The sequence below is a fragment of the Paramacrobiotus metropolitanus genome, unplaced genomic scaffold (assembly GCF_019649055.1).
Source record: "Paramacrobiotus metropolitanus isolate TYO unplaced genomic scaffold, Prichtersi_v1.0 Parri_scaffold0000064, whole genome shotgun sequence".
In the NCBI taxonomy this organism is placed as follows: Eukaryota; Metazoa; Tardigrada; class Eutardigrada; order Parachela; family Macrobiotidae; genus Paramacrobiotus; species Paramacrobiotus metropolitanus.
In genome coordinates this window covers 473,900-485,674 of record NW_026570284.1, presented here as the reverse complement: position 1 = coordinate 485,674, position 11,775 = coordinate 473,900, and the positions used below count along the sequence as shown (strand labels likewise).

Here is an 11,775-nt window from a genome sequence, read left to right as displayed (position 1 = left end):
TGCAAACTACTCGTACGTAATATCGCCAGAATCTCCTTTCTATGGTCATCTCAAAATTTAGTGTTCTGTCGGCACCGGCGTGCTATGGTCTGTAGGCCCAGTGTAGGGCGGCCTTGAAGTATGTAAGTACACCTCTATTACAATAAAATCGTGTTGGGAATTTTTCAGACATGCTTATTCGATTACGTTAGCTTTTTGGGGCCAAAAACGCTAGAAATGCACGAACGAATATCACCAAGTCTTGAAATTTGTTGAAATGTTCCACAAAAGTCAAAACTATTATTTAATTTTACGCTAACCGCCTGTTTAATTTGAAATTCCAACTTGTCTTCTCTGTACTGTACATGTCAGGTACTCGTACTGCGTTTACCACTCGCACAACATAAGAGGAAGACAATAATTTATTATTATTAACTTGTAATTATTGTAAGTCCTGTACAATTTGTACATACTGTAATAGCTGTGGCATTTGACAAGTGCCAATACACATTGAACACTACTTCTAGACTAGTATATAGCTATTTAACAAAAACAACGCATGAGTATTATTTTCGAGTACATTACCAAAAATTAATGGTTTCGCTGTTTTAAATAAGTACACAACGCCATAAACTTGGCTTCCCTTACTAATCCTATTCCGTGAAATTTAGTGAAACCGCATAAACAGATATGTACAACAGTACAAGTACTATGTGTACGAGTCAAGCAGATGTGAAATTCCAAAATCGATATCATAGCGATAAAGGCACTTGTGTGCGCTCATCATGCCACACGTAGGAAAAACACTGCTGTCTGTTATCTCTGTTGCAGTTATGAATTTACACTCGCGTTCCTATTTGTCGAAGACCAGTCTCTAATCCAAGTACTTCTCAGCGAAATCCACGTTTTCGATTCTGTAGCATAATCAGCCTGATTATTCGGATTCTGGTCATATGTAGTGATTTGCAATGGAGAAGAACGAGGATGTGACGGACGACGGGCTAACAGCCATTGATTTCAAAACCGCCCGTATCCGTTTCACAGACGAAACGACCGTATCACCCAGCAGCACGGTCTCCGCTCCCACATCCCCCCTGCAGCACCCTTCCCCTACCAGTGAGACCAACACCGTACCGGAGGAATCCAGTATCAGCTCCACCTTATTCTCCACACTGCGCCGTTTGTCAGAAAGCATCAGCCAGTTGTCGTCGTCAGGATCCGCGGCCAGCACGGCGGCCGCAGCGAATGGCGCCACCCGAGGGAGTATTAGCGGCGCTTCCGGGCCAATACCGACGGGAGGCAGCCTCGGTGGCGCGGCGGTGGAGGAGGCCAGCCGTCAAGTTGCCCAGAAGGAAGCGGAGCGTTCGTTAAAAACCTACTTTGCTTTCCGGGTCAGTGTGAAGATGTTAACTAGACGGCAGCGTTGTGCTGCTGTAGAAGTGCGCAGCGTGGTAGAGTAAAGCAAAAATATGCGCAGCGACATCCGTCTCCCATGCGGGCTTTCCATTTGCAATGTACTCGTACATATGTACAGTATGCAGACTAAACCCAAAACTAGAAGTAGATAAAAAAGCCTAAAAGGTCCAGCACTTGGGCCGGTCAATGGCGTAACGATGCTACCAAAAAAATTTACGAAAAATATTTTTACTTCTAAAATTATTTTGTTGGTGTGGCCGTATATGATTTATTAAGTACGTGTAATAATCGTAATTTACGTTTTGTAATGTAGGTTATACTGTGTACTGAAAAACTATTCAATAATATTTTGTTAGCCTAGCACAGTAGTTTAAAATATGACAGAATTAATGCATCATCAGCAGAGAACGAAAGCTTGACTGCGGATGTCGAAGTCAGCAATAATTAATTTTCTTATCGCCTAATAAAACTTTGGCAGTAAACAACAGAATTATTGCAAGGCATAATAATCATAGAACTCTTTGAGCAACAATTTTCTGAAACCATACTTTTCATGTTTTCCCAGGATGGCGGACACACCATCGCTAATGCCATAAAAGAATGGTACGTTCTACCAACGGTGCCCTCTAACATGCACCTTACTTTATGGGTGTTAGATTACGACATGCGGCCTTCCCCTTTGCTACCGCGGGAGACTTGATCTTGCAGCGTATTACATCCATTTCTTACAGCATATGCATTTTGTAGCCTTCCGGTGATTACGGACACGAGCAATCGCGAGGGGAAACTTATCGGAATATGGCTACTGACAGAGTAATCGCTATGGGCTCGTATACCGTACCCTGGCATTCCACTTAAGGGCTGACATTTCTAACACCGTTTCTCCCTTTAACCGGCTCATTTTTACTTCCGACAGAATATCCCATTGGGATGTGGAGCATGAGCGATTAGTATTCCTGACGGAGCGCAACAGTAAGCAGTTCGGCCCGAAATCTTTAATCACCAGACTGATATACAGATGTAGAACGTATGCTATAACGCGGCTTCCGGTATTGTGTAAATTCATACAGTGATCATCGTCAAGTATGACCTCATCCAGTTAACCCTAATAGAATATCGACGGATTCCATTGCGGGTAAGTGGCCGAGGTTATTTAGTTCTTTGGCGTTGTTGTTTTTAGTGACAAGTGGGAAAAGGTGACGATATGTCTGGTGATATTGCAGTTGATTAACCGATGCGTGTATGGATCACTGCGCTATCCGCCTGGCTCCATCTTTGAGTGCGTGCACAAGAACATTTGCCGGGATTTCATATCAAGTTAATTCGGCCTGTCGTTAACGTTAAGTGACCTTGGATTTTGCAGGGACCGTAATCAAACCGGCCTGCGGATTAGCTGGCAAAATGAAGCAGAAGTGAGGCAGTGTTTAACTGAAGCGAGCTAGGTCAAAAATTTCTTTACCCAACAATAAGTACATGCAAGAAATTATGTCGAAACGAATTTTAAAATGTTGCGGTACTTGCTTACTGAAATATATGTTTAGACTGTAAGTACCTCTGTGTTTTGAGTGAATAATCTTTGTAAAATTACCGCAAAGCAGTTCCCGACAGAATGTCAAAAAAGAAATGTTTTATGTCAACAGTAAAGGTATACAAAACCCAAAGCGGCTTGTCAATAATGCATAGTGCGTGCTTTTCAAATAGGTTAATGCGTAATTTTTAAAAGGTTAATGCATGACTTTTTTAATAAAGTGTCTCTGGTTGGCATTAGGTGCCACAATCGGTTAACTGGAATCCCTTCTCGGAAGTTCCATACGTGACCTTTATTGACCACTCCGCTGCGGCAGATCTCAGCGAGACGATCATCGCTGGCAGCGGCATTACCGGTTATCTCCTGCAGGGCTTCCTGCAACCCTTTATTACGGCCTGTCGGCAGGAAGTGGACGCACATTCCGGTGCTCTGAGTTATGAAGAAACCGGCATTATGATCGAGAATTATGCGGGAATTCTTTCTCATATCTACAATAAAGCCCAGGTATATTTTGAAACAGATTTCGAAAATTATAATCAACAAGTAAAGAATTTTTAATGTTTTCTTGTTGCAGTTGGGATTTTTCAAAAGAAGAGGAAAGATTGCTTTTTAACTTGATTTCTATAAAACTGAACAGTCAAATTCTGTTGCACATTTTTATGAATGGTTACATTTGGGTCTTCGTGTAATATCCACCTTATTTCTTCCTTTCGATTGTGTGATTCAGTGATTGTGCGCGTGATACAGAATAGTCAGTGCTTTACATGATTTTTATACAGAACCAGAGAACTAAAATTGTTCCAGTTATTGTTAGTAAATGATTTTGTTCGCTTTCTGTGTGTTAATCCGATCGATGTTAATGCCAGCTGTAAGTTGTAACAACAAATTACGTCAACATGTCAAAAAGTAACTAACCACACGCTCATAAAAGCCATGTTCCAGCGTACGCACACTAACCACACGGTGGTTTCCCGAATTTAATTGTCAACAATGATTGACACAAGGAGAGCGGGATGGCCATGTTGAACTTTGTATTACCAGGGCTGGTCCATGGATTTTAATAATTCAGCTGTTGTTTCTTCCAGGAAATTATAGTTAAACTTTTATGGTCAATAAAATTGTATAGCCGGGCAATCCATGGAGAGAGAGAACATCATGTTCTGTGCACACACGTATTGGCACTTAAACGTCATTGGGACTAACCGGCGATTGGCTGTATAAGCCGGCAGCCAACCAAGCGTTGCTATCTCGTTAAATAACCCTGCGCTCCTGTTAAGCTTGACAGGCTTTAATTATCCTTCGATTAGAAGCGCGGGAACAGGTCCACATGTACAATACAGATTGCGGTTAGAAAAAAGTCAATGAGTCATATTTGTCTTGGGACATAATTATATGCCTTAAAGGAGTTCCCGCCTTAGCGGACACTGTGTACTATAACAGCGCGTGTCCGCTTCCGGCGTGAAATCCCGTGCGTGCCATAGGGAACCGCCCAAATGTATCCGCCGCCAGTGACGTGGTGTTGATGTTGTAAAACACAAATTGCTGCCGGTATATAAAGCCCAGCAGGAATATGGCTGCGGAGTTGTGACTGTGTAAGCGCCTTCTTTTGACCATATTAATCGGGATTGTCTGGAGCGGTGAGACCTGGTGACCTATCCACTTGGTTTGCGACTTAAACGGTTTGAGTGGTCATCCATAAACACCTTTTGGGAGTGAGCAGCTTTGCGGGTTCAAAGGTACGTGAAAGACTTTTCTTATTTCGTGCCAAAAATTTGAAATTGCGGTGTTGTAGTTGCACCTTATGAATCACTATTCAGATGCTTCCGTTTTCGTTCTGCTGGAATGTTTTTTTTGCAGAAGGATTTTTAAAAACATCTTCGGAAGCATTTTCGCAATAGCTACTGCTTTGTTGAATTTGAGTGGCATCGTAAAATTGTAACCTGGGAGCTGGTTATACTAAGGCTGCATCGTTTGCACCTAAAGCATAAAGGTCAATGATTTCTCGTAATTACCGCCACAGATGCTAACGTTTTCCGATGAAAATTTTAATTAGAATGAATATAATTATTTACAGCAATAATTAATATGCACACAGTAGCACATCAGTTGTTGTTGTCAATACTTCCATTGTGCTCCCTTTTTTAATATAACTAATATATTAATTTTGGGAATTGCAATAGCCAAAAGTAGTGATTTTAAACAGGCGTGTGTAAATCCGCGTTTTTAAAGCAACTGAGAAGCCGATAAATTGCATAATTTACCATATTTGCGAGCGTGAACACTTTCAAAACAGGAAATGCGTAGATGATGCATTTATGATGCTTTATTAACAATAAACATTTATCGAGGTGTGCAGTTAAAAGGATTTTAATAATCCCATCTGGCATTCGGGCGGGTTACACTGCGAAAAACAGTAACGCAGAGGAGGTACAAATTTTTCTCCGGTGAGCTTTCCATCGGTAAAAATTGGCGCATATGAAAATATCAATCTATATTTACCTTTATAATTTAATACTATAAAAAATAAAACCGTAATTTTTACATGACCTTAGAATCCCTATGAGGTAAAGAACTTCGTAGAAGAATTGGTTACTGTGCAGGTTATGGATTACTTTCGACATGCGCGTGACTAATTAGTTTCGTATCGCGACACCTATGTGTTTGCACAGCTGGAAAAAAATCCACAACGTTTTCAGCGTCCAATAGTGGGAATATATCGAGGCACCAACGAGTGAATACTCCCAATCATTAGTAATCACGGGTGGTGCCATAAGCGATTTGGACAAAGCTTTTTAATTTTTATCTTTTACTATAAAGTAGTATAAAAACTTTATCTTTACATGAAGTGTTCTACTTACGAAATTCGCCATAAACATACAGGATCTTTGTAGGGAAGTATGGACATTAAAATCTCTCAGCAAAATTACGTAGTTCATAGAGCAAAAACACTGAACGGCGGAAGTGGTCATGTAGCGTAATGATCCAAGCAACTCCAAGGCCGGAAATCCTCTGCGTAAAGCTTTTCGAACGTTTACTCCTGTTTTTCTTTATACAGCTCTCCACTAGATACTTATTCTACAACGCCTTTCGTCAACAGCAATCAAGATGCCGTCGTGGATAACGGGATTCGGCTACAATGTTGTGATCGCGCTTGTCTCCGTTGCCATATGTCACGCCCTTATTGTAAGTGATTGGTGACCTTTACCCATTTCCGGTACAATAAATTGGTACAATAGCCGATAAAAAAATGTAGCTTGCATATTTATGTGTATTGCTTAGGAGAAAGTACTCTGAAGCAGTTAGTGTCTTAAGTAAAACGACTGCAATATAAACGCTTTAACATTTTTCCGGTTAGAACAAACTATTCGCTTGTACTCCGCTCATGCAGTTTGCGATAGTAACATTCTAAAATAAGGTGTGGTTGTTCTAGAAGTACATAAGTACTTAGCCGGAAGTTAGTTAAGACATGCTCGTAGAAAGATTAACTGGCCTTCGAATAAAAAATCTGCCTAATCAATATAAGTATGACGTAAACGGAAATTTGAATCAGCTAAATTTAGGCAAAATTCGATACATTTGCGTAGATGTGTTTTGTTCATGGTACAGCATTATCATTCGAAACGTACTGATTCTGGTCAATCCATAGATTATGACTGAACTTCTATGCTAAAGATGATTGTCAAGTGCATGTGCATACAAGACCACAAGCGCATACGTACAAAAACAGGATTTACCGTATAATGTTATCGGAAAAAATATTTCCACGTCTACTACTTATACGATGTACATCTTGGAAGGGTCAACAAGTGCATACTTTGTACAATCAAGTCAATTGACTTTGGACGTGACCGTCATGTTAAATACAAATCTTAGCGGTTTTTTCTTTAATAGGATGAAAATCTGCGCGAAGAGCGCGGCTTTGATTCCTTAATCGGCGGCGGTCTGGGACGTGACCTTAGTCATACACTGCGTAAATCCCAGCTTAATCAGCGCTCACGGATGGATTCCCTGACAGGCTTCGGTCTGGGGCGGAGCTTTGACAACGACTACATCCTCTACCAGTATCCACCGTGGGCGGCCATGCAGCGTCCGTACAGCATCCCGGCCACGGAAGTATCCAAACGTGGATTTGATCCCATCGATTCGGCGAGCGGATTCGGCGGATTCTCCAAGCGTAACTTCGACCAATTGGACCGACCCGGCTTCGGAGAGCTGAGCAAGCGGTCTATGGGCAAACGGAACTTTGACACGTTGGACCGACCTGGCTTCGGGTCATTCTCCCGGCGATGAGAGTGGAATGCCGGTGCTGACAGTGACTGCAAAATTATATGAATCTGCTGCCTTTTTAGCGTCGAAAAATTCCCCAGCTTCACAAGATCGGCCAGTGCATGATGATGCTTTACGCTTGTTTTACCCAAACCTGTGAAATAACGTTCTAATTATTGCTTTACATACGTACACGTGCAGTTTAATAATGTATTTAAATTGAGTAGGTACATAAAATGCAACATCGTTGTAAGTTTTGTTTTGCTACAATTGAAGTTACTGAACGGAGGCGATAGGATTTTTCATGTTAGTCGTATACCTTATTATTAGTTATTGAAAATTTATCAGTCTCGCTCGTTTACATTTTGTATGTACAAAATGTATAATTACAGCAAATTCATAGCTGGAAAGCTTCGCTTATATTTATTTAACGATAAATTGGTCGTAATGCACACTTTTTCGCTGCATGCATATAATTATTTAAGTTGTCTAAACTGTCTCAATTGACTTCAGTGTCAAAAATCGGAGCTTTCGGAATATATGAACACGAGTGTGAAAGATCAGTAATAATTAACGGAACCGCTGAAATTGTGGATCGGGTACTTTTTTAATCTGCGCACAGTAGTAAGCAGTCATGTACAGAGGATGTACCACAAGAAAAACAATTAAACACGTAGAGAAAAGTATTGCTGCAACCTGCACGCGAGGTAGATAGCAGTTCCATCCCTCTATGGAAGCATATAAACAGTCGACACGGCAGTCTTTTCAGTTACAATGTAGAATATATCACCCATGGAAATAATTGGTTTGAAATGCGAATACTTATGTGATGATTCCTTTCGGGACTGACAGAACTAGGCCGGCATACTCTTCAGCGGTCAACAGATGAACATTGTAGCTGTCCAAGGTGTTATTAATTTTGCTTTTTGTATATTATTCCGCATACTACGAGTACAGTGCTACACGAAGTTTATTACAGATGTACAGGATTCTGTGGAATTAGCGGATTTATGCACACTGCATCGGGCATCGCGCCACAAATAAACTTATCAGATTGTTGTCCAACTTCACGGAATATCACAACGTTGATGCGTGAAAGCACGAAATTACAAAGGTACTACAAAAACCAATTTTTAAAAACTTAAATAACGTACCGGATCTCTATTAAAACAGAAAACACAATCATGCCCAGATAAAGTATCCGGCAATATCAAAATTTTTCACATATCCCCTACTTAGCTTCTTCAAAGATTCGAATGTGTGTAATAGAAGTACTCGTTCTTGGCAGAAAGGAAAAGTTGCGGAACATTTCTTGAAAGTCACTATCGGTATCCTCCAACTTGCCAAATACCGCACTGTGATTGGCAGCCGGTTTTCTCCAGGCAGCTATACGAAGACCGGAAATAGCGCCCACTTCATCTACATCCCATTCCAACCAGCAAGCCCCCATCTCGGAATGTGATAGCACCGTAGCCTCTTCCATAATTGCTGTCCCGGGCACTTCGCAACGCAGAAACCGATTTGTGTAGCCCTCAAACAGAATGCGGCATTGTCCTTCGATAATCTGCCGGAGAAAACGACAACATTCCGGAGCGAAGTTTGGGTACATTGTAATCCGAACGCTAAAGCATGACCATGGAGTTCTTTTCAACACGGTGTTCGTAAAAGTAAATTCCCAAATGCACCGATTCCGCGGAGATGTTCGAAACATGGTAAGGAAGGGCAAAATCGGCTTTTCTGTTGCATGTATATGCTGAAAAATGTCCCGCACTTCGCGATCGGTAAGAACACCATCCTGCAAAGCAAAAATTCTTGGCATATATGGAATGATATGCTCAATGTATGCGGGTATGATCGTTACTTTCACAGGTCCTTTAAACAGTTCATCAGCGGAAAATACTGGAAAGCGAATGGAATACAACAGCGGTCCAAAGGCTTCGCGTAGATTATCAGCGGCGGCGGCCACGTTGTGATTCACCCACCTGACACCCAAAAAGAAAAGATCATTATAAGAATACCGCAATGAAGGTCAAGATGGCACGATTAGAATGTTTTTTTAGAATTATAAGGTTCCCAAATAAAAATTACAGTAAGCTTAAAGCTCAAATCCGAATAACTTACGCGCGAACAAACTCATATATATAACTTTCGATTACGAACAAGTCCGGCTGATCCAAAATTTCTTTCACACAAGGAAGGGAAAGAGAATAAAAGCCTGCACTGTCCATCGCATCCGCTGCGTAACGCGAGATTTCTGCGAGTGCTATTTTGGCAAGGATCTCCTCCTCCAAACAGCGAGCCTAATTAATAGAAATAAAATTTATAGAACGGTAATAAGATTGTTTATAAATCCTATAAGCATAACAAGATTCAGATTTGACCATTCAATGGAGCAGATTTGATTTAATGGAGCAGTCTCCATTAAACTATACGAGTACAGTTATACATAGTGGCTACGTACTCTGTATATCTATATCATACTAGTGGCTAACCTGCTGAAAAATCAAGCACGCATTTTCGGGATCTATGAATGACTGGATGCGATCTCGACATTCCCTTGTCAGCTTGGAGATAAGATATTTCTTCGAGCAATACAGCAAGTTCAGGAGATCTGCCGTCGACGGACACCCATTTTCGATCTCGAAATCCGTATCGTCAGCGTAGGCAAATCTGGTTGGACATAACGAATACTGGTAAAAGTGCAGTAAAACATTGCGGCGTACTTATCATTGTTACCGAAGATACAAATATTAGCTCGCTGGGCGGTCGGCACTAATTTTTCCAAAAAACAAAATTTCAAAACTCACTGGAGCATCAGGCGAAACGCGGTCGGTGAAATATCAGGAAGTTCAATTGTTTCTTCCAGTTCCGTGGACTGGCTTAATGGACCATAAAACATGGCTGGGAACACAGCGCTCACCAGCGAAAGCACGAACCTAAACAGTAGTAATTTTAGTATAATATTTCTGTAACTAGGTGCTACACGGATTGGAAGAAATCAGCCCAGCAAATTGAAGACATTGGTTTTTGCTGTCATGACACTTTACTTATGGCACTAGAAGATCTTTCCTGGTTGGCCTTCTCCATTTCCCACAAGAAAGGTGACATCGCTGGGAATTTCTTCATCAGGATGATCCAGGAGATAACGAGCTCGCTTGGAAATGTGTTTACTCGAGCGCCAGTCCTTCTGGACCTCTAGGCTAGATTTTTCGGACATCGTAATACTGTGTGAATTATCGGAGTTGGGAGTGAACACAAGAATACGAGGCCGAAGTTTAGCACAAAACGATATCTGGAAGAATGAGAATAATTTCCCTGTTTTCACAACTACTTATCAAGCAAGCGAGCGAAGCGAGCTTGCGTTATTATAGATGAGATTTGAGTTTTCTGTGACACGGAGACCTCGAACCCGGGTTCCTGGGTTCGCCGCTGACTTTTTGCTGCTAACCTGCACAACTCGACACGCTGAGTCGAATGGCATCGAAGAACCAAGAACCCGGGTTCGAGGTCGCTGGGTCCCCGAGGTCGCCACCGGGATTTTGCACTTTTCTGGTACAGTTTAATGTGGCGAGTCTAACCGAAGTACCCGGGGTCGAGGTCTCGGGTTCCCCGAGGTCGCCACCGGGATTTTGCACTTTTCTGGCACAGTTTAATGTGGCAAGTCTAACCCAGTCCCCGGGTTCGAGGTCTCGGGTTCCCCGAGGTCGCCACCGGGATTTGCACTTTTCTGGTACAGTTTAATGTGGCGAGTCCAACCGAAGTATCCGGGTTGGTTTGTAAATGACTTTTGATGTACGAAAAGGATAATCTAGGATTTTATTATGCTGCTTTTGCAGAAGTTGTATGTAGCTTATGCATGCAATTATCTTAAGATATTACTCAAAGTATTTTTTAGAATTTCTTTAAAATAAATTTCTAAATATTACTAAGATGTTTCTAAAATGGTTGAATATTTTTAAAACTGCTAAATTTATCTAAATATTTCAACCTTTTCTGCAAAAGATTTCCAGTAGTTCCTTATATATTTCTAAATATTTCTGAAATGTTTCTAAATATTAAAAAATATTTTCAAATATTTTTAAAAATACTACATATCTAAAAAGTTAAATAAATTTAAATAATTTGTTAATCTTAAAAACAAATTCATTGTTTCTAACGAGGGTCCCGTCACCGGATGTTAATTCAAAAAATTTTGATCTTTTGAAAGACAGATGAATGTTAGACTAAACGAAAAAGAATGTCTCATTTGCTGTGGTCAATTGTCGTGGCCAAAACACAATTTTACAACAAATTCTACGCTATGCTTTGGTTTATATATGGACAATGCACCGCATCATACGTTGTGACGTTTAACTGAACAACTTGTACGGGCCCAGTTTAAGTACTATTGACAAATCATCAAAGGGGCAGCGCAAACCCCTCTGGACTGAAAAAAGAAGTGTTAACTGTACCTTCTCCAAAAAGGGTGAACAATGCTATGTGTAGATATTGTGCAACATCATTTTGAAGTTTTGAATAAACTTTTTAATAAAGATTTCGAAGTCCAAGGATAAAGTTCTGAACGAGCGTTTGAATTAAATTAGTAT

The 11,775-nt window shown here is 40.9% G+C and overlaps 3 protein-coding genes across 3 annotated transcripts; 2 read left to right on the top strand and 1 right to left on the bottom strand.

The window, feature by feature from the left end:
• Nucleotides 1–639: 639 nt before the first annotated feature.
• LOC129593860 (tumor protein p63-regulated gene 1-like protein) lies at nucleotides 640–3,829 on the top strand. Its single transcript, XM_055490344.1, has 9 exons — nucleotides 640–1,370; nucleotides 1,961–1,998; nucleotides 2,143–2,208; nucleotides 2,312–2,367; nucleotides 2,466–2,530; nucleotides 2,619–2,674; nucleotides 2,759–2,807; nucleotides 3,164–3,427; nucleotides 3,498–3,829. Exons 1-9 carry the CDS (start codon nucleotides 948–950, stop codon nucleotides 3,534–3,536), a joined length of 1,056 nt encoding a protein of 351 aa, XP_055346319.1. The 5' UTR covers nucleotides 640–947; the 3' UTR covers nucleotides 3,537–3,829.
• A 659-nt stretch (nucleotides 3,830–4,488) lies between these two features.
• On the top strand, nucleotides 4,489–7,641 carry LOC129593899 (orcokinin peptides type A-like). Its single transcript, XM_055490399.1, has 3 exons — nucleotides 4,489–4,659; nucleotides 5,979–6,106; nucleotides 6,815–7,641. The coding sequence occupies exons 2-3, from the start codon at nucleotides 6,029–6,031 to the stop codon at nucleotides 7,211–7,213; spliced, it is 477 nt and encodes a 158-aa protein (XP_055346374.1). The 5' UTR covers nucleotides 4,489–4,659; nucleotides 5,979–6,028; the 3' UTR covers nucleotides 7,214–7,641.
• Nucleotides 7,642–8,154: 513 nt separating this feature from the next.
• Nucleotides 8,155–10,506, bottom strand: LOC129593912 (BTB/POZ domain-containing protein 3-like). The gene is made up of 6 exons (XM_055490419.1): nucleotides 10,237–10,506; nucleotides 9,997–10,125; nucleotides 9,682–9,859; nucleotides 9,311–9,489; nucleotides 9,051–9,171; nucleotides 8,155–8,984 (listed from the first exon to the last, which is right to left on the bottom strand). Exons 2-6 carry the CDS (start codon nucleotides 10,086–10,088, stop codon nucleotides 8,421–8,423), a joined length of 1,134 nt encoding a protein of 377 aa, XP_055346394.1. The 5' UTR covers nucleotides 10,089–10,125; nucleotides 10,237–10,506; the 3' UTR covers nucleotides 8,155–8,420.
• Between the last annotated feature and the right edge of the window lie 1,269 nt (nucleotides 10,507–11,775).